The sequence below is a fragment of the Pollicipes pollicipes genome, unplaced genomic scaffold (assembly GCF_011947565.3).
Source record: "Pollicipes pollicipes isolate AB1234 unplaced genomic scaffold, Ppol_2.1 Scaffold_7262;HRSCAF=8765_pilon_pilon_pilon, whole genome shotgun sequence".
In the NCBI taxonomy this organism is placed as follows: domain Eukaryota; kingdom Metazoa; phylum Arthropoda; class Thecostraca; order Pollicipedomorpha; family Pollicipedidae; genus Pollicipes; species Pollicipes pollicipes.
Genome location: NW_023597055.1, coordinates 5,047,951 through 5,069,782, shown reverse-complemented (window position 1 = coordinate 5,069,782; position 21,832 = coordinate 5,047,951). Strand labels below are relative to the sequence as shown.

The 21,832-nt window shown below is 55.5% G+C and overlaps 2 protein-coding genes across 4 annotated transcripts; one reads left to right on the top strand and one right to left on the bottom strand.

Moving 5' to 3' along the window:
- Positions 1 to 390: 390 nt before the first annotated feature.
- Positions 391 to 4,284, bottom strand: LOC119114222 (uncharacterized). 3 transcript variants are annotated; one of them, XM_037238420.1, is made up of 7 exons: positions 4,242 to 4,284; positions 3,438 to 3,539; positions 3,111 to 3,152; positions 2,665 to 2,738; positions 1,535 to 1,642; positions 1,198 to 1,325; positions 391 to 792 (listed from the first exon to the last, which is right to left on the bottom strand). In XM_037238420.1, the coding sequence occupies exons 2-7, from the start codon at positions 3,523 to 3,525 to the stop codon at positions 600 to 602; spliced, it is 633 nt and encodes a 210-aa protein (XP_037094315.1). In that variant the 5' UTR covers positions 3,526 to 3,539; positions 4,242 to 4,284; the 3' UTR covers positions 391 to 599. The 3 variants fall into 3 exon arrangements, with proteins under 3 accessions (XP_037094315.1, XP_037094314.1, XP_037094316.1); XM_037238419.1 differs by having other exon boundaries at positions 4,211 to 4,275; XM_037238421.1 differs by lacking the exon at positions 4,242 to 4,284 and adding an exon at positions 4,148 to 4,168.
- Positions 4,285 to 4,924: 640 nt separating this feature from the next.
- On the top strand, positions 4,925 to 21,148 carry LOC119114053 (arf-GAP with dual PH domain-containing protein 1). Its single transcript, XM_037238281.1, has 11 exons — positions 4,925 to 5,211; positions 8,883 to 8,994; positions 9,567 to 9,683; positions 10,245 to 10,437; positions 10,831 to 10,936; positions 11,835 to 11,959; positions 12,991 to 13,125; positions 13,681 to 13,767; positions 14,197 to 14,329; positions 16,192 to 16,240; positions 20,846 to 21,148. Exons 1-11 carry the CDS (start codon positions 5,133 to 5,135, stop codon positions 20,964 to 20,966), a joined length of 1,257 nt encoding a protein of 418 aa, XP_037094176.1. The 5' UTR covers positions 4,925 to 5,132; the 3' UTR covers positions 20,967 to 21,148.
- The last annotated feature ends 684 nt before the right edge of the window (positions 21,149 to 21,832 follow it).

The window sequence follows — 21,832 nt, the reverse complement described above, 5'->3', positions numbered from 1 at the left end:
ACCTCACGTCAGGACAACTTGGCTAACTTCTTGGCGACAAGACAGTCGGTATGGGAGGCCACACGGACACGACCTTAATGTTATGTTTCGAACACAGCACAATCTCCTACGCGATGCGTTAAAGCCACGCCCTATCCGACGTTTCGCCGCCGTCTTCGCTCTCGACTCGACTCAGCTCTTGACCTGAGCAGAGCCGGCGGAAATACAAATGATGTCATTGACATCATCTTTCTGCATGAGGCCGGCAGTGAACGGCCTTCCTGCCCCCCTCCCCCCATCCCCTCCCTACCCCACCCCCACCGCAGAGCCACTCCGACAGCGGCACCTTGGGGCCACACCACACCAGGTATGATGTCACGCGTATGACGTCACTGCTTGGTCACCCTGAAAATGTCACCACTCTATGTAAAGTCGGCCTGAAAACGTCCTAACACACTACTCTTGAAGCCAAAGATGGGCATGGTGTCACCCTGGGCGTGCTCCATATGACATCACCCGAGGTCTGACGTCACGACCCGATATCACGTCCCATTGGCCGCAGTCCGATGCGTCACCCTGTGCATGACGTCACCGCAGACTGCGTCATCCCGCACGTGACTTCACGGCTCGGTGCAGGCCTTGTCTGCGAGCAGCAGCCGAATGGCCTTGGACTGGCTCTCCAGAGTGGTGACCGGCTCCGGCTCCAGCTCCGGCTCCAGCTCCAGCTCCCAGTCGGTCGGCTCGCCCTCCACCGACTGCAGCCGCGCCAGTCCCAGGAACGTTGTCAGCTGATCGATCAGCGCCCGCAGCTCCCTGCCGGCGGAGGAGGCGCGCTCACAGCCGGCAGCGGTGCAGGGCGCAGAGGCGCACGCGTTACGAGGCGTCCACTGCTCCCAAGAGCGAGGCAAACTGAAGGCATCAAGAGCAAATGCGAATACAAGATACATTCAGGTGCAATATCGCGGGATCCGAGATAGCGCGGCTGTCGCTGGCTTCCTCGTAGTGCGTTGCTACCTGGCAAACCATTGAGCATCCGTTACACACCACCCGGACAGTGGCCGAGTAAGGGCAAGTCCGACCAGCCTCACGTCTCACAAAACGGGCTGACGCTCGCCAAAGCAGTGTCTGGTCCAAATGAAACCCTCCACCACATCTGGCCGTGTGTTTCCATCCCGCTGGCTGCCCAGTCGGCCCGCAGCGGCGGCGGTCGTATCTCACGCCTGACGTCCAGGAGGAAAGCTGCGCCTGAAGAGAGGCGTCGCTCCTCCCGTGCGCAGGCGCAGACAGGGCGCCAAGCAGACGCCACGCCAGCCACGGCCCGCGGTCATCAGACACACGCCCGACACCTGGCGACACAAGCAAGCACTGCAGCTTGGCCGAGGCGACACGGGAAGGCGCGGCGGTCACGCTAGCGGAGACTGGTGACGCAAGCCTGCGTAAGCCGCGGGGCGATGAAACGACGCTGACTTGGGACAGCTGGACACTGACGGGGCGTTAGATCGCCTGCGTTAGCTGTCACGTGACACTGATGGCACCAACTGGTGGTGACACTGACCTGGGTCAGCGGCGTGACGCTGGTGCGGCACGTGTGCGACATCAGCCGCTCGTGCCAGCTCCGGTGACACATGACCAGCTGGCCGGAGCTGCGGTCGGTGATCACGTCCTGCGGCACGGGTCATAAGGTCAGGAGGCCAGCGCGGCGCCGCGCCCAGGCCGGCCGACCCCAGCGGGCGGTCAGCACGCGCCGCGCACGCGGCGGAGGCGCGGCCAGCGCCTCATGGCCAGCCGTCAGCGCCAGGCCGTCACATGGCGGCACGGTTCGCCTCGATCACAGGAACACAGACTCATGCTGCGCAGGGCGTTCACCACGTTTTGAAGTGATTATTAACTTAAAAACAATAGTCTGAGCCTTTGAAATGGATGGATGCCGTGACCACAGCGCATCCTACGCAGCACTTGCTTTGTGAGCCTTAAACCCAGCCATCCGATGGCAGAATTCCAAGTCAGCGGCAACATGTCGCGGCGAAAGTTTGTCGTGCCGTAATGCTCGACACAGTCCGCCCCGCCCTCTGACATCGCATGGCCTTTAACTCGGCCGCCGCCACCGGCCGCAGGCCGCATCTGTCAAGGGCAAACATAGAGCGCCTGAAGTGACTCGAGATGGGATCGCGAGCGGGCGCGAACGCCCCCTCCCCCCCTCCCCATCCTCCGGCGTGTGGCTACTGTCGGCGTGTTCAATCTCGCGCCAACCCCATGCCTGCTGAATTCAGCACAGACGCCAGAAATAGGATTGTTTGATTTTTCTAGACATGCCTCACCATAAGGTTCACCCAAAGCGTTCGTGAGCATGGGACGGGCATGGTGCTGTGCTTCGACCTGGTTGCATGATCATGGTATGATATAAAGCCATCCTTCTGGAACATCCACTGGCTGTTTTTTTCTGGTCGCGTGCCAGTACCAAATCTCGCGCGATGGAACCGGCCGGAGGCAAGGGGCTACAGCGCCGAGAGACGGCGCTGTGCCGCCGCAGACGGAGACTGTGCCGCCAAGGGGCTACAGCGCCGAGAGACGGCGCTGTGCCGCCGCAGACGGAGACTGTGCCGCCAAGTCGGACCCCGCAGCAGCGGTGGTTCCCGCCAGCCCTGGCTGGAGGGCGGGTGCCCGCGGCCAGGAAGCGCGTCTCACCTCCCACTCGCCGAGCTCAGATAGGCCAGCTCCCAGCAGGGCCGCCGTGAATGCCACTGATGCCAGCGTACACTCTGAAGATGACAACACTTGCTATACTTTTCATCCTTGTTGCAAGTAATGACAGCATTAAGTTGCATGATGCAATAAAAACCCTGCAGTTTGGAACTACAGCAAAGTAATGCTAGCCTTACATCTGGTAGGATACTATAGGTTTGTTCCAGACCCAAAATGGGCCAACCATGGCAGGCTCTGGACACATGCCACATATTTCCTGAGAAAACCACTACAGACAAAGGTGGGATTGAACACAAGGCCTTACACAGTATTCCTGCAATCAGGATGGAAGCAATGAAATAAGGAACCATACAAAAAAATGTGGTTGCTTGCAATGACACCACAAAAGTGGAAAGCTGGGCCCATCTGCAGATAATGAAAATACTCACCCTCACATTGTAAGAAAAACAGCAGGCTGACAGCACAGAGGCCTGCAAAACAGACATATGACCAATGACAAGCTGCTCTTGAGAGGTAACCATGGAAACCATGAAAGATGATGGTATGAAATAAAATGTGATTATCAGGATAAATATATGCATATTTCTCTGAAAAGAACAATGCTAGTTATGATACTATACAAGCTCAGCATTTATAGGATGTTAAATATGCTGTTAATCTCCTGTTACATTTTATAACATGGATAAAATATTCTGGAATAAAGGATGATATATGCAAAATTCAAACCAATCCTGGAAGAGCATAACTGATGTTACCTAATCCACAGATTGTTGACTTGAGGGATGGAGAAGATGATATATATAGAACATTTGGACAAGCATGTCTGATCTTGATATCAGTCATGGCAGCTTCACTTCCTGGGAAAAAAATCACATTGCCATGTCATGGTGGTAAGACCTAAAAAAATGAATGACAGATTTCAACCAAAAGGCCCAGGCAATGAACTGAATTACCCATGGGGCTATGATACATGTAATTAAAGTATGTAGGTTCTATGAGAATATAACTGAAAGTAAATGTCACATAATTCAGTTATCATCACATGCTAAAATGAAGAGTAGACCAAACTCCTAATTACAACTATTCTACTTCATGCAAGATGAAACATAGAGCTGTGCCATACATAAACATGCAAAATAAGTAATAAAAAGAATAGAGCAGGAATATCTGGGATACAGGTAATGTGCTACATAACTGCCATCACACATCAGTCACACCAACAAATGACAGGTGTTTCCCACTTGCATTTGAACTGATATTGACAACACAGACATCAGTACAACAGCCTCAGGAATCAACCAAGCCAGGTATGAAAACAAAAATTGTCATAAAACACAAACATCCATCCATATGAAATAATGGAAACGCTCCGCGATGACTGGGAGTTCGTAATGGTTACGGTGAAAGCAAAACCGGTAACAGTACAGAGTATGCACGTTTAGCCCTCCCGCTTTCTCAACGTAACTGCATGATTCCCATCCACAACTTGGACCCCATATGCGTCCGACAAAGTATCTGGGTGACTTACATTCCACACAACATGCGCACAAGGCACCAACCTCCAGCGGTATCCTCCCACCATCATACGTCATGAGCTCTTTGTTGTTGTTTACATCGGTCAGCTGATTGGGTCCCTTGCCTAATCCATTTAGAGCTGTAGCATTTACCTACAAGTTTCAGCCGATGTTACGCTGCGTATGAATAGACTATACCTAGAGCATTATTAAGACCCTGTGACGTGGAAAAATGTGCTTAAACATGAATGATAGATCGTTAAATATCGAAATAATCCTTTTATCTTAACTTCAGTATCACATTTGACAATAGAATCCCACGGATCACACGACTGGCTACAGTTAAGCTGTCAGCCGATGATGGAAACGTAAAGTCTCAAGCACGTTTAAATCAAACTAACCTCCGATTTATTTTTGTAGGTACCTTTGAAAATAAACCCCACCATGGCTGGGCACTTATTCCTAGCTGCCTATTTTCGTAAAAAATAGCGTTGCTCATGTATCCAACTATATTCTAATGGAAGTCTAAATCTACCGAATGTCGTGGAGTGATAGTGCGCAAAAATCATTTCTCATTAAATGACGTCATAAAACTCCATACACCAATCAAAATTTAGAAAAACATTAAAAACTCATCATCCCACACTTTGTGCTTGAGCCACGGACCATCTACCTTAGTGCCGGTTCCTCCATTCTCCTGCCCAGTTACCTACATCCCTTACAACTGGAAGGCACATCTGTAGTGCATCTGTGGTGCGATGGGGACCATTTGATACGTGCCGGGTGTTACTTGCGAAGATACTGTTGGTTTCCAATATACGGCGTGCGTTAAAGCCATTAACCGTTCCAGCTTTGGCCGAGGGAGTGCAGTGCGTCTGTTGCAGATATCCACGCGTTGAATCTTGCTGTGGATAGCAGTTGCATAGGCAACAAGCCATGTCTGATAAAAGTAAAAGGATCATCGAAATTGCCAGTCTTCCTGGCAATGAAAAATGTGCTGACTGTAAGGGGCCAAGTAAGTAAACTGCATGAGGTGCACTTTGCACTGCACTTTAGATGAACTTAAGGCAAAGTCATTAAGGTGAATTGGTTTTGTGAAGGGTGGAATAAGTGGGGCACTATCATGGCATAGGGGGAAGAAAAGAAGCATGTGTATTGGTTTGCAAATAAAAATATTCAGTGCACTGGAAGCCTACAGGACATCAGTGAGCTGGATGCTGCTCTTATGCACCAGACCAGATGCTCTCATGTGCTATGATACCCTACACCTGATATGGTGTACCTACACCTACACTGACACACCTACACCTTGATATCATATGCACTGTTGCATCTGGTTTAGAATGATTCCTATCTAATGATGTAGTATTCTTGAATTACATGAGCACTTACAATGTTGAATCTACTGCATGTTTTACATGAACATTTTTTATTGTACCAAATGTGATACATTATGGTATGCCAATTTATTTGAAGGCAACATATGTGCAAAAAGGTTTGTTGAGGGAGTTCTCCCAGGGTATTAATAGCTCATAGCCTATCTGAGAAACCCGAGGTATGAGGCTTGGCTCCCATTAGTATCCACCCTTCTGGCCAGAGTGGGAGATCAGTAACACCATGTGACCACAGTTGCTGAATGCTGTAAAGCCACTTTGGTAATGAAGAAGAACTTTTGTCATTTCTGTGTTGTAGCTAGGGCTTGGGAGTGTATTGCCAGTCTAAGAAAGAGACATGGGTGGTAGTAAGATGCTTGGAGCTCTTAGAGATCTGAGTGCTGGTTGGGGCAGCCTCAGTTCCACTTTATATGATGCATTAAATTAACTGCTCAACAATGTTGGTGCTAAGGTTATCCTGTCCCACAAATCATTTATCAGAGTCATGTCTTTTTATACTGCATTCCTTATTGGATGTATTGTTTTGAAATAGAGATTTTCCATGAATGTATCTGGAAAAGTGGGGGCTGTGTAACTGTTAATTGAGCAATGCTGTTAGAAAAATATACCAATATTAATGAGACTCAAACCAGTTTCTCTACAAATACTTAAGCTGCATTATCTCATGGTTCTCACTAGGCTATCTGGTTTTCTATGGAGATACCAGCAACATGTGCATTGTTTATCACTTCCTGTTCTTACCTTCCATCAATATATTCATATGCATTCAGTCATGTGAGTAGTCCTTAGAATCCAGGTGATGAAGATCTAATTCATAAATATTGCATATAGAGTCAACTTGTGTTAAGTTCACTGCAAATTTTGTTGACAGTGTCACCAGCTTTCTTTTCTGTGCTAGTAAAGTTATGTTGGACATTTTTTTAGATAAGATATTCCTCAATAATCTGTGAAATACTTTGATTAGGCCCAGTGTAGCTAACTTTTTCCAGAACATTGTTCACAAATCATGTAGTAACATCCTTTGTTTTGCCACCTGTGATGATTCCTTGGTGCCTATTGAATGGCTGTTACCATTATCACATAAGTTTTGCTTCAAGTGGTAGGTACTGCATGATATGTTCAGTACTTCTCTGTATTACCTCCTAATTTTTGAAACAACAAGTCATCTAAACAGAGGTTATAGTGGCCCCAAGCAGCAATACTATGCATGTTTCACCATTGATTTTACTACACATTCAGTTGGTGGAGTAGACAGCAACCTTTAATGCTTAAGCTGTGTAGAAAGACAATGGTATCATGTGTAGAAGTGGGAGACTGAGTCACTTTGTAAACTGTGCTCATGCCTAAGAAGGATTGAAACCAATGTGCTTCTTATTTCTACAGGCTGCTTTAGTTTTGGTTTGTCTAGGCTACCAACCAGATTGCGTTCCTGTTGCTCATTGCTATCAGAAGCCAGTAGGATGAGTTTCAGTGTGACTGCAGCCTCGCCGGAAACGCCAGAGTCTGGCTGGTGTCCGCGTTGTCCGGCGTCGGCCAGGGGTGGACCCGGTCAGACTACTGCATCACCATGGGTGCTTTCCCGATTAGACTAATTCCCACGGCGAGTATTGCCGCCGTCGTGATCATCCCCGCCGCCGCGATCATCCCCGCCGCCGTGATCATCCCCGCCATCGGGATCATCCCCGCCGCCGTGATCATCCCCGCCGCCGTGATCATCCCCGCCGTCGTGATCATCCCCGCCACCGCGATCATCCCCGCCGTCGTGATCATCCCCGCCGTCGGGATCATCCGCCTGACGGCCACCGGCGGCCGTCGCCGGCCTGGCCACCGCCGTGATCGCCGGCGCACCCGGCACCTCCCGACGCCCCCGGGGGGGGGGGGGATGGCGCTGGAGCCGCCGCCGCCGCCGCCGCCGCTATCATCCGGCGGCGGACGGCCGCACCGGAAGAGCGCGGCCTCCAGCGGAGGGGAGGGGGCGACCGCCCCCGGCGAGCGCCGCCCGCGGCGGCGGCCGGCGGAGCGGCGCGGGGTATCTCCCGGCGGGCAGCCGTATATCGCCGCCGGCCCACTGCGGGGCAGTTTGAATGGGCTCGATACATCCCGGCGATACCAGACGCACCACATGTTTCAGGGCACGTGTTTAGTTGCGAGTGGTCCTGTACTTGGATTCAAAATGGGTTAGGATACGCTTTGCTTTGACAAACGCGGTGGTAGTACTTCCACTTCTTGCGGGTCTTGCCTTCCCATGCGACGGTGTACGCACGCTGTAACCTTGGACGTACATGGCGGGCAAGGCGACCAGTGTGCCGTACTGGGTGTAGCATGATTGGCATTGTCTTGTCGGTATGCATGTATTGATTTTGTTTTTCTTGTGTTAAGTGCAACGGGATATCCGTTACCACGCCGCTTTTATGGAGCGCCAGCACACTGACTTCTGCTTCGTGAACATGAAAGATACGGGACGTTTTAAAAATGTTTGTATATCACATATGGCCATGGTTGCGATTGACTCCTGATTTCGTTGAAGTCTCCAGTTGGTGGGAGTTCTATTTGCACTCTGTAGTTACGTTGCCTAAGTGTAGCCATGACGTGGGTACATCCGGAGGCAAGTGGCGCACGTTATTGCTCTAATAAGGACATCGATTTGGTTGATTTCGGCTTGGCTAAAGCCAGAGCGTTAAAGCGGTAGTATGTGAGGATCTCAGGCTCTGGATAAGTTGAGAACTGTTCTTTGGAAAACACTTTCCGCTCATTCCAGACAATTGTAAATCACGGATTTATTGATGGCATAGGTGCTCTAACACACAAGCTCCATAACTTGAGACATAAGGGCTGAAGGCATGCCAATCGCGTATGCATGATCATAATGTTTAGTGTGCATTACCACTGCGAGCATATCCACCGCTTTTACGTGTGCATCGATTTTGTGGTTTTTGTGCGTGAAAAGACAGGTTTCTGTCGTCTCTAAAGTATTTAACTCTTTTGCCTCCAGTTTGGTTCTGGTCTGCTATGACGGCATTTTCAGTGCCACTCACCATTCGTGCTGTCCCATGCTAGCATGTCTGTTTATCTTGGCCATTTGGTTCGTTGTTTTTGTTCACGCGCTTTTGCGAGCATCCGGCAGATGTATGAGTCAGAGCTCTACAGCTGGCGCGGCAGCACGTTAAGGCCGGTGGTCGTGTGCGCCGCGGGCGTCCGCTGCCTCCAGACCGACCCGTGCAGTGCTGTGACCTCCGACCCCGCCCTCGTCCCCGCCACGCGCCGCTACGACAGCCCGTGCCCGCTGTTGCAGATGTGGAGTACGCGTCGCACAACCTGGGCGTGTTCCTGTGCACGCGCTGCGTGGCTGTGCACCGGCAGATGGGCACGCACATATCGCAGACCAAACACCTCAAGCACGACAGGTGAGCGCGGCCTCCCACCGGGCGGCACAGCTGCCGGCGCCGCGGGCGCACTGGACAGCGGCCGCTACAGCCGGCAACAGCCATTAACGACGGACGCAGCCGCCCACTTTCTCGCATGACATGTTGACCCCGCCATGGTGCTGCGCCCGCAGCTGGCCACTGCGATCGGCTGGCGTCGAGACCTCGACGTCTGTCCTCGGAGGAGCGGTCCGTGTCGATGGCTGGCGAGCCGCCGGTCGCGGTGTTCGCCTGTGATCGCCGCCTCGTGTGCCGGCGGCTGTAGGCGGCCGGTCGAGCCGCTTCCCGTGTGTGGGCTGTGAGGTCGTCTACCTGTCGCGTTTTACGGAAGGTGGACCGCGGGCGCCGATGTGCGTGCGGTGTGTTTGTCTGGACTGCGGCAGGACGGACGGCGTCGACGTGGTCTGTCCTTCGCCGAGGGGGGAGTGCGCCATCCGGTCACCGCGTGCCTGCCGTCCGTTACGTGTCCTGTGGTCGCATCTGCGCGCGCGTACCGGCCGCGCGGCATCCGCGCGAGTGACGCCTGGGACCAACGTCGCCTGCTGCGCCACCAGGTGGACAGACGACGGCCAGCTGGCGTTCATGGCCGAGAACGGCAACACGCTGGTGAACGCCCACTACGAGCAGCACGTGCCTGACTGCTACCGCCGGCCGGACTGCCTCGCGCCCAAGTACGTGCAACCTGTCAGCGCGTGAGCGTGCCCGAGGCTGACGCTGGATTGGCGGAGAGCGAGCGCCTGGGGTGCAGGAACTCCAGCCGGGCCGACTTTTGTTCTTGGTTGGTTTTGAGCTTGGCGCGACGAGGGCCACCCGGGGTCCAAGTCCGGTGAGGCTGCTGTATGTTGAGATCGCTGCGCCGTGAATGGTCCTCATTCTGGCCCTCGTCACGTTGTGTACAACTTGATCATTGAGGAAGGCGGCTGAGTATTTATCGCGTGGTTTTAACGTTCACTTACGATCGTTCATAGTGACTTCTTTGTGGGGCTTGTTGCCAACCATTTGCAGAACAACGAACGAACCTTCAGCGAGACAGCTGCACAGCTCTTACCAGTCATGTGACCGTAGCTGAAGTCCTGTGCGGCCTTCGGTCCCCGCACGACTGATGAGTCGCTCCAGGCTGTCGAGTAGTTACACGCTCGCCGCCTGTCCGAGCGATCGACGCTTCCACAATCGCGAGCCATATGTAGTGCGTGGCATCGTCGCTCTCACCGCCGGCGTGCCTCCGTCTGCAGCGTGCTGCTGGAGCAGTTCATCCGCGCCAAGTACGAGCGGATGGAGTTCGTCTACCCGGACCGCCAGGTGGCCTACACCACCTCCACCAAGACCGGCTCGCTGTTCAAGCGTGGCCGCGACAGCTCCAAGTTCGAGATCCGCACTTTCGTGCTCTCGGAGTCGCAGAACGTGCTCTCGTACCACGTCAAGGCGGTACGGCTGCCATCTGTCGGCGACGGCGGAAACTAGACGTTCGTCGGGCCGCCGCCGTGCGGCGACGGCCGACGGCGGGTCCGGGTGATGGGGGTCGAGCTTGTGATGGGATTCTCCGTGGGACTGCGGACTGGACATGGTGGGGCGCATTAAGACGGCCTTGTCATCGAGCTCGCGCATTGCAGGCACGAAGCAAGGTGTCTGGCATCCTATGATAATTAGTTAGAATTATTTGAAGTTAAGTTGGTGGCATGGCCTTGCACCAGTCTCGCAACGCGGATATCTCGATGACAACTGGGCATACCGGCTGGCGTACCGATGGTGTGACCTTGACGCGACCTCTGCCGGCCCCACGCGATGGCTGCTGCTGACCGGTGCCGGTCGTCCCTGCAGGGCAAGGACCCCAAGCTGACGATGATGCTGAACTCGCTGAACGTGGCGTTCGTGCCGGACAAGGTCGGCCACCCGAACGGCATGCAGATCACATACGTCTCGGACGGTGAGGTCAAGGTCACACAAGGGCAGGGTCGCGTTGAGGCCTTGTTGTGGTTGTGCACGAGGTTGTGCACGGGTCGTCTAGGTTATTTTCGATCGCAGACTTGATGGCACCCGTCAGAGAGTCTCTCAGACGGAGTGGTGGCTGTCTGGTGGGAGGGATTGCCGACCAGCGAGGTTATGCATGCGTTTGCAACGAGCGGGCGGTTGGCTCGGGGTCGGTGAGTTAGTGCAGAGTGTGATTGTAATGTCTTGTGATTGCTGTGGGTAATTGCATGAAGTGCAGCGAATGATCGCAGTGGCTGATTTCAGTCAGTGATTTCAGTGGGAAGATCGCTGGCTCATAGATAGGCTGGCATTGGCGGTCGCGGGCTGAACGCAGCGAAATGTGACGAGACCGAAAATTCGGAGGCCCTGCCACGCTTTGGCTTCATTGGGAGGGGGGGGGGGGTTCTTCGTCATGCCAGCGAGGGATGTGGAAGCTTATGCTTCTTGTTTGCAACCAGGCAGCCAACATGGTTGCGAAAGCGTCCTTTTATTCCCCCATTCGATCTTCAAGGAACTCAGGTTGGTCGTTACGTGCGCTTTCCTTTCTGGGAGCCACTGCCCCTCTTGGTCATGCACCTCTCCTGCCTCACGGTGGTGTTGCCGCGGTAGCCGTTCTTGTCGCGTGGTGTTGCTGCATTCGCCGCCCCTGTCACGTGGTGTTGCCGCGTTAGCCGTCCTTGTCACGCGGTGTTGCCGCGTCAGCCATCCCTGTCACGTGGTGTTGCCGCGTTAGCCGCCCTTGTCGCGGAGTGCTGTCACGATAGCCGCTCCTGTCACGCGCTGTTGCCGTGCTAGCCGCCCCTGTCACGCGGTGCCTCGCCCCCACATCCGTTGACCCCAGCCGTCTCAATCAGGGAGCATCCGACATATCTACGTGTACCATAATGACGGCCAGACGGTGGTGGATTGGTACAACGCCATACGGAATGCCAAGCTCAACAATCTGCTGGTGGCCTTCCCCGGCACGTCGGTGGCCGAGGTACGTAGCTACACTGCTGCCAGCTGGCGGAGGCGGCGGGAACTAGACGTTCGCACCACTGCCGCCCGTAAAGGGACTGTTCCACACGTTAAGATGTTGAGGCAAACATCAGATATGATGGGAAAAGCTCACTTGTCACTTTTGATAAGCGTTTAGTACAAGAGGCTGCTCTAAACGGCATTTCGCGACCTAGGAATTGTCCTCATCTTTGCGTCTTTGGTAACGTAATGGAACGATCTTACGCCGCCAGAGTCGCCACTCTGCCGGCCGGCATGACTCACTTGCTCTGCCAGCCGCCATGTGCGCGTGTGTTTGGGCATTTTGGCAAGTAATTGGAGTTCTTAAGGGACATGGCGGTGAACTGCAAGGAATGATAATGAGCATAGCTTTTTAGGCGTCCAAAACCCCATACGAATGTGGAGCAGTCCCTTTAAGTGGTGATAGATGGCAGTGTTTGTGGGCTTAGCTAAAAACCGTTAGATGGATTGACTGCGATTTGACATTGCTTTTTAAGGCATTTTTAGTCTGTAATGTATCGGCAAACAGTTGACTTTTGGGATGCTGGTAGACATGCATGTGGACAGCAAAGCATCCTGCCTGGACTCCTCTTTGTTTGATCCTCTGTTTCGCTCTTTGTCACACACTCCCATCCACCTGGTAAATGTCCTCCCCCTCCGGGCCCGGCCGTGTGGAATGTGACAAGCATCTGTCTCAGTAACGCCGTTGCTCACGTTAAGCTCGGATCTAGCTTGCTTTACACGAAATATATCCCGCTCGGAGCTTGAGAAAATCTTCCACGGTAATTGGTCCGGGACCACGTCTAGTTCACGTCATTAAGCCTCGAGCAAAGCCCACATCGACCCCACATTCACTCCATGCTGGGCCCCCGCTTAGCCACACTGGCCCCCCACTGAGCTGGCTGTGAGCCCGCACCAGACGTTCTGGGAGCCCCGCCGGGCGTCACCCCGACGCCCAGCCGGCCCGAGTCCCGCGGAGTCCGCCGTGAACGAGCGCCGCCTCGCCGCCGCCAGCTGCGGTCGGGCCTGACGCACGACTTCGCCCTGGAGGGCTGGCTGTACAAGATCGGGCCGCGCGCCGGCGACCAGTACCGGCGCCGCTGGTTCACGCTGGACGGCCGCAAGCTGATGTACCACGACGGACCGCTGGTGCGTGCTGGTCGGCAGCCGCTGGTCACCGCTCCGCGCCCCGTGCGCCCCGCGCGCTGGCGGCACGTCCACCTGGGGTGTCTCATCTCATCGCGGGGGACTGCGCGGCAGCGGGGCGCAAGTGGGAACGGAAGTAATGCCGAGACGTGACGATTGTGGCGCATGGTGGCGGGACGGGATGATACATGGGCATGTCGGGAGATCCTAATGGTAGTGTTTGCACTAGGATTGACTCATTTAAATGTTTTGTGTCAGGTGTGGTCTTTTGCTGAAGCCTGCCATTGACTCAGTGGCTGGTTCATGTGCGTTACGTCACGTAAAAATCAGCGGGGGTGGACGCGTTAGGTTTCCATGCATCTGACGGGTCATGCGTGTTTCACGCCTAATCATTACCAACACCATGAGCTCGTGGCGAGCTTGAGGCCCCGCAGTCGGACCGGCGCGGGCCGCCTGGCAGCTGGCGGCCGCCGGGGACGCGTGTGGTGACGGCGCGCCGCCCGGTCGGGTCGCTGCGCTCTCGGCGAGTGGTGACGGCGCGCCGGCCTCTGTCGGCAGGACCCGGTGCCCAAGGGCGCCATCCCCATCGGCGACAGCAGCGACTACATGGTGCGACTGAACGTGCCGCCCGGCTCCAAGGACCACGTGAGTTGGCCGGTGGGCGCCGCCGGTCGGCTGACGCCGCCGTCGGAGGAGGTGGGGGGTCGCGTCACCCCTGTGCGTGCAACGGAGGCCGGGCGTTGTGCGCCTGCCGTGTTGGTGTCTGGGTTTTAGGGCGCGTGGACCGCAGCAGCCTTGTCTGCCCGGCCGACGCTGTGACGTGAGCCCGTTTTGATTTCGCACCCGGAAGAGACTGACAGGATGCTCCTGATTCATATGCGCGCACAGTGGCATGCGGCTCGTCATCTTACCGTTTTTGCTTATATGCTAGTCACTTGCAGTCGTGAGCTGCAAAAGCCGAGGTCGCATCTGCCGGGGCTTGCGCTCCTGGTGCGCGGGTCCCCCCCCCCCAGGCCTTGCCGCCGGGTGTGGCGTCGTCTCGTGACGCCTGACCTCTGGCCGACCCGACCGCAGGGCTTCTCCTTCACCCTGCGCACGCCGGAGCGGACGTACCTGTTCTCGGCGCAGTCGGACGAGGAGCGCCGAGCCTGGATGGGCGTGCTGAACGGCCTGCTGGAGCAGCCGCGCACGCCGCAGGACTGCGCCTGTGAGCTACGGAGGGGCGCCGCCGCGCCCTAGACGTCGCCGCGGCCGGCGCGAGCGCGGCCGAGGTCGCGGTGGAGGGCCGCTGCCGCATGGAGCAGTGCTAGACGGCGCGCTGACGGCGGCCGCGCCAGCAGTAGTGTCGGTAGACTCCACAGCCCGGGCGTGCTGAGTGCGTCGCCGCTCCTGTTCGTTTCGAGGGGCGCGCGCTCGCTGTCCTGGCCGGGGCGGGCGAGGTGGGGACGCTGGGTGGCGGGAGACGCCGCTGGGTGTCGGTGTTGGCCAGCTCCGCGCAGGCCCGGCGGTGGATGCCGTGGCCGTCGGTGGCCGGGGCGGGAAGGGACCCTTGACCCGGTCTGGGTCGCGGCACTTCCATAGTTCGCTAGTCTCCGAGGTGTTCGCCTCTCGCTGTATTCGGGGGCCTCAAAACAGGCGAACACATTACGGAATGTGACGTCACCCAGCAGCGGTGTGACCAGACCTGGACCGGGCCTGATTGCTCAGTTGCCGTGATACGTGGTCATCGAGCGCGCGCGTAACTGTAGACGGCAATGGAAGCCGACTGGTCGTCATGGCGGGAGTCCCTCCTGAGGGCACTTCCGTTTGGTGGAGCACGCGAACTTCGAGCGGCTTCGCTCAGGCCGCAATCATGGCGGCAAGGGGCGTGGGGTTCTTCAGGGTTGTGTTCTAAGTCCTCTGCTCCGCGAACAGTCGCTGTACACGTATGCAGATATGACGCCGCCGTTGTTGAAGCGCGTTGAGACGGGGCTATTCGGTCGCTTGTCTTAAACTCAGCTTCGCGCGTGGTTTCTATGCCGTTTGTGACGCTGAGGCTCGGGCGGCGGCGGGGTCGCTGAGTGAGACGTCTGCGCCGTGTTGTCTGCTCCCCTCGTACCCCGATGGCCGTATGTACGCCTACCATCGCGAGACCCGCCTTGTGCCCACCTTTACTCGATTTGTTAAGTCCGCCGTGGAGTTCCGTGCCGTCGCCTTGCATGCGTGTGCCACGCACTACTGGCCACGGACCCACTTCCCATCCTCCTGCACTGGTTTGCTTATCCGCAGGTGGCAATGGCGTGACACCAGTATATTTAGTTTGTGTGACCCTTGGGCGTGGCCGTATGCGTTAGTGCTCGGGGAGCTTTCTTTTGGTTTGCGAATAACTGAGCGTCTAACCTGTTGTGCGCCGGCATCGGACGCTTCTGCATGCGTTAACACGGTCGGTGTTCACGACGCGTCTCACCCGTCTGCCCTTCTCAAGGAGGATGGAGCGGCGCGGGTGGGAGTGTGTCACAATACAGTCACTGCTTGACAACCTCAGCCGTCACTGGTGGCGCGCGCCTAACCAGGCGCCGGCCCTCTACACGGCCGCTAACACTGCACTCTGAGCTGTGCTGGGTGAGGTGGTGGTGGTCACTAGACTCTGCATGGCTCTGTCCGGGCGCTGGTGAGTGGTCCGTTCGGTTTTGTTTCGTTTTGCCGCCGCTCTGGCGTCGTCTGGGTCACGTGCTCGACAACAGTCCGCCGCGGCTGACCGACTGCCCACCGCGGATGTCGTGCTTGGTTTGTGTGGCCTGGTTCTGTTCGCTTGCGTTGGCTTAGTTAGCTTCAGTCGCCTTCCTAGTTAGCATTGTCGGTAGTAACCCCGGGAAGCTAGTGTCAGCGGTGTCTTCGGCGGGCTGGCTCACCACGCTGCCTCGGTTATCATTTAGCACACCCCGTAGAAGCTCATACCAGACCAGCAGAACGGAGGAGGCCGGCGCCCCCAGCGCGGTAGGCCGCCCGGAGGTGTGTGGAGCTGTGATGGGAGTGTACCGCTGGCCTGTGACCGCCGACCGACTGACCGGGTGTCCTGCCCGCCCGCAGTGGCTGCCTGCCTCCGGAGGAAACAGAGCGGCAGCCGTCGCGGCCTGAGGTAACGGCACCACCAGCCAGCCAGTCAGCCAGGCTGTCCGTGTCCGTCAGCCAGCGGCGTGTCCGTCAGCCGGCGGCGTGTCCGTCAGCCGGCAGCGTGTCCGTCAGCCAGCGGCGTGTCCGTCAGCCAGCAGGGTGTCCGTCAGCCAGTGGCGTGTCCATCAGCCAGCAGCGTGTCCGTCAGCCAGCAGCGTGTCCGTCAGCCAACGGCGTGTCCGTCAGCCAGGGCGCCGGTGTGTCGGTCCAGTCGCTCGTCGGCTTGCCTGTTGCCTGCCGTCCGTCCCTGTCCGTGTGTCCGTGTGTCCGTGTCGGCCGACCCGGGGTCGGCAGACGCACGCTCCGGACGGGGTCGGCAGATCGGTGCTCGGGGCTCGCTGGGGTCACAGCTGACGGGCCGGTGTCACGCAGCTGGCGGAGCCGAGCATGGCCGGGCTCACGGACAGACAGGGTGGGGGGGGGGGGGGGGGAGGGAACATCTTCCTGCTCAACACCAGTCATCCAAGTGTCAAGACCCCCAGCTTTCAGGTAGTTCACGCCTGTAGGATCTGATAGTGATGAGTATTTCATTATCCTGAAGGTAGAGCAAAGAATGAGAACTGATTTCATCGGTTGAATTAAGTGTTTGCTGCTGTGGGTATCCGCGTGATCACATATCAAGCGCAAAAAACGGGATTTTCCATATCGTCTCAGCTAGGATCACCTTTCGTGATGTCTGCCGCTGTATTTGCTCAAGACAGGCCTACCCTCTTATGCTAGCTGTTTTATTCCCAGTTGTGTGCTTATTCGTAACCCTTCGCTGTGGAACTAATTGTTCATCAGCATTAATGTTTTATAAACTGGGCTTTCATTCTTAATGTAAGATAGGGATTAGTAGAACCTATCCTAATGGAAAGAAGAAACCACATCCAGCTTATATTGATCAATTAGATGACGTTCTTCTCGTTGTTTTTGTACGTTTCTCCCGTTGCATGAGTCTGTGGCCGGACGGTCGTATGGTTTTTAAGGCTTTTCGACGCCGGAATAGTACCAGTCGCGAGGCAATCTTTGGTGAAGTTTCGCCACCAACCGTCCCGTGCGAAACGGACTTTCTTCTCTGAAGCGTGGTCGGTGTTATGTCGTTTTGACACTTTCTACCACTCCTTACAAAACGGGAAAATCCGTGCCAGGAATGCAACGCGTGCGTGAGCGCGGCGGACATTAGTCCGTGAGCTGGTTATATTGCCGAGATTCGATTGCAGCTGTGCGCGAACACGCCTGAGATTAGCCGTTGGTCCGGTTTGTGTGTACTCATCACTGGGCTTTCATTTTCTAGTCATTTGCATGCTGTACCGGCCATTGCTCTCCGAGGCAGTTTGTGTGAAGTGCAGTTGTTAGTTAAGTTCATGAGCGTAGGGTAACTGTTGCAGTGTTGTTTCTTTTGGCAGACTTCATGGCTGGCTGAACAGTTGTATGCCATGCTGTGAGGTTTCAACCCCGGTTTTGCAATGTCCAGACGGACTCCATACCGGCGGCGGTAGTTAGGACTTGTGTGACGTCACATCCGATCGCGTCGGTTTCCAGTTTCCCAATGATCAAAAGGGGTCTTTCATTTGCCGTTGTATGTTGGATCCCATAGTCTGTGGTACGTTCTGAAGTACGTGGCACGTACGTGTACAGACACGTGGTCGTTACCTCACCGTGCGCTTCCAAGTCTGTCCATTACACGTGCTTCGCTTACATCAGGCGCTTCCGAAGAGCCACGTCGCTGGCCTGTTTTGTATTTTTGTACCTTTATGACGTCATGTGTCCTTTCGTACCGTCAAGTCGTCGTCAGCAATAAACTGTGTCCTGGGCTCGTGACGTCTGCGTGTGCTGCACCCCCCCCCCCCGCGCCTCGCTGCTGGCTTTCGAGGATGCCGGCTCGGCGTGCCGCCGCGCCATCCAGTCCAGCGTCAGCACCAGCCGCCATGCGTGGGGCAGGTGCTGGCTCGCCGACGTGTCGAACCGCCGTCGCCTGTGGGCGAACCGCGTCACAAATATGGCAGGCATGTTTGTGACGCAATATGCCTGCCATATGTGTGACGCAGTTCGGTGCCATGGTGCCAAATATGGGGGTACCGGTGTAGGGCAGCATTTACGGGCCTAGCGTTATGGTTAGGTCGGCTGAATAAACAACTCAGATTTGTGTCCGTTAAGCTAAAAGACACCTCAGAATATTCCTGTTTTCACACGATTTTTTCGGAGTCAGAGCGATGCCGATTGTAGGTCGCGTTTTCGCCTAATCGTAGAAGAAACAAAGTGGGAAGGCATTGTAGGTATGCCGAATCTCTCGCAAAATGCAATGCCTGAAGCACAGCAAGGTAGCGGCACATCTTAACACCAATGCAATGACCCTAAAAATGTGTTTGTGGGCAGCCTTCCCATTCTGCTGGCCACGTCCCTACATCGCTACTTTATGTGTTCCAATGAGGCTTAGCATGCGCGTGGGTGGCCGGTTGAGTACCCTGCGGTCGGGTGGGGGCTCACTTTAATCCCATGAGTTCTCAAAAATTAAGAGATCTAGAGACGCCACGTTCACAGGGTGTATTGGCCCGTATGTGAACTCGCTTGTATCAAAATTTGACGTCCCTGTCATGCCATGACCTTGGATCAGGACCTTTGGTCATAACCATGACCTTTGGATCAAATGCTCCAAATCGGTGTCCAAAGAGCCTCCAGACCTCATGCAGCCGCCGTGAGACTAACTACCTGTTCTAAGCAAAAGGTGACTTGTGCTCATTTAAGGTCAGTGACTTTGTTCGACTTGAAGGTCATGGAGATCAACATTATGCAAGATCGCTTTGATTTTTTGCAATGCATAAGCATCAAGGGTTACGTTGGGCGGTATGCCCTCAAAACAAATCGCTGACCTGGGTCATTTTTGGTCAGTGGCCTATTCTGACCTTTGAGAGGTCCATGGAAAATTATGATTCGGTCCGTATTATTAACAGATCCAAAATGATCACCCGGAACTATGCCACACATTAAGCTTAGGGGTAAGAAATGGGATGGTTTCGACCTTGGTCTGATCTTCACACCCGACCCCAGATCAGATGAATTTGTTAATTCAGTTGTGTTGCCTTACATCTATATCATGGCTTCGTTCATATCTATGGCTACGTCCACATTACGTCCGTCACTTCGTTGTTGCATAAGATTGAACGATTCTCTATGTATTGAAATCGCTGAATCCATGACCTGATTTTGACCTGCCAGGTCAGCGATCTTATAAGGTACGTCTAAATTTTAATACCAAAAGCTATGTTATTCAGTTGAAAACAGCTCTGCAAAACTTGGCGCGGCTACGCCATCATTCTATAAAACCTCCGGAGGGGGTCAAGTTGTCTCTCGTCTCACCCGAGACTGTGTTAACCGACACACTCAGCTGCTGAGGCTCCAACGCGTACGAGCACACCGGCAATAGGCTGTGTCGGCTCGGCATGGGCCGCCAGGTCAAAGATCATCTGACACAGGCCAGCAGCGGCCATTGCTCACCGCAGAGAAGTACAGAAGCTGAGAGGCGCTTACTGGTCTCTCACCGCGGCTACTTTCAGCCATGTTAAGATCAGTAGGTAATAATTGAGTATTAATAACACATGCCACCGTCATCAATCACTGCGAGATCAGTTGTTGGTAAAGTGTTGGTCAGTCGGGCTTGAAGTTGCAAACCGCGTGCTACCACCTATTGTGATGCAGACGCGGCTGTTGACCTTGGATTGATCGGCGGCAGGTGCTTCAGGTCTCCTCCGTCACCTGGGGCAGTGATTCTCCCCTCCGTGACCTGAGGCAGTGATTGTCCCCTCCGTGACCTGAGGCAGTGACTGTCCCCTCCGTGACCTGAAGCAGTGACTGTCCCCTCCGTGACCTGAGGCAGTGATTGTCCCCTCCGTGACCTGAGGCAGTGACTGTCCCCTCCGTGACCTGAAGCAGTGACTGTCCCCTCCGTGACCTGAGGCAGTGATTGTCCCCTCCGTGACCTGAGGCAGTGACTGTCCCCTCCGTGACCTGAAGCAGTGACTGTCCCCTCCGTGACCTGAGGCAGTGACCGTCCCCTCCGTGACCTGAGGCAGTGATTGTCCCCTCCGTGACCTGAGGCAGTGACTGTCCCCTCCGTGACCTGAGGCAGTGACTGTCCCCTCCGTGACCTGAGGCAGTGATTGTCCCCTCCGTGACCTGAGGCAGTGACTGTCCCCTCCGTGACCTGAAGCAGTGACTGTCCCTTCTGTGACCTTAGCTCGGACAGCAGTAAAGCGTGGGTTGGCCAGTCAGCCCTGAGACGTGACCTGAGTCGTGTCCGCGCCAAAGGAAGGGCAAGAGGAGGAGGGGGAGCAGCGTGACCGGCTGGAGGTTGGGGCTGTCTGTCTCCGGATCTTGACGACCGGGTTCAGGCTTTGATCGTCATGCGCGGAGCACTTTACTTGGTGGGGTCATGACAGCAGCCAGGTGGGATTGGACGCGTCTGCACATGGTTGATCCCGGTGCTCGCGACAGACGCCTCCTGGACGACACGCGCTGACTGTAGGCGACTCCCCCTCCCCCCCCCCCCCCGCCGCGTCTGTCGTGTCTGATTCGCATCCTTCTGCCAAAGCCGCAGCACGGCCGATGGTCTGGACACGCTGGCAGGCCGCACGGCGAGCAGCGCCACCCCCGACGGTCGGCTGTCTGCTCTGGGCCTCTCCAAATCCGCCAGCGACCTGTCCCGCACGTGATCGGCGGGCCCCGGGCCTCTCCAAGTCCGTCAGTGGTTTGTCCCGCACGTGATCGGCGGGCCCCGGTCTTCTCCAACTCGTCAACACAATGCACCGTTCGCCGCCTTGATCTCTCTTCAGGCGTCAGCCAGCTCCACGTGAGGTTGCTCCGGTCAGTGCGATAAAGGCTTCCTTCGGTGGACGCTGCTGGCACTGGCGGGGGGGGGGGGGGGAGGCGAGGGGGTGAGGGATTCAAGACCGCTCAAGTTCCTAGTTCGATTTCCGACGGGCGTCGCCTTGTCAAGTCTGGGCACGAGGAGTCCCGCCCGTGAACAACGGAAGCAGTCGGTTCTGTACACGCAGCTCGCGTGTGAACACAGCCTGCGTGTAGCCGTGTTCAGCACCGTGCATCGATCAGCGCCGCCCAGTGGGGACTATGCGAACCACTGCCGGCTGTGCGAGTGGCGAGGCAGCGATGGTTGGACGATTCCCTGGCAAGGTGACGAAATGGAGCCAGGAAGGACGTGGTGAGTGTCACACCCCTGTCGTTGGTAGCTGTGTTAGAACCAAGTTATATTGCATCCGCGGGTTGGAAAACGAGATAACTAACAAAATCTGCTTTATACTCCTTGACCAACGTGTGCACTAGCTTATCACATTGTGCATTTATGTATTTATGGTATGTGTTGTAACCGAATGCTGCGATTTAAGCCGATGACGTACAAATTAGGTATGTATTCATTCTTGCAGAGTTCCATTTATGTGAAGATGTACCGTATGCGTTAATGCTGGGATTTCCTGAAATATCCATGCACTGTGGTAGCGATGATGACACATTCCAGTGGATTTTCTATGAGCAGTGACGTACACAGGGTTTCGTAAGGGGG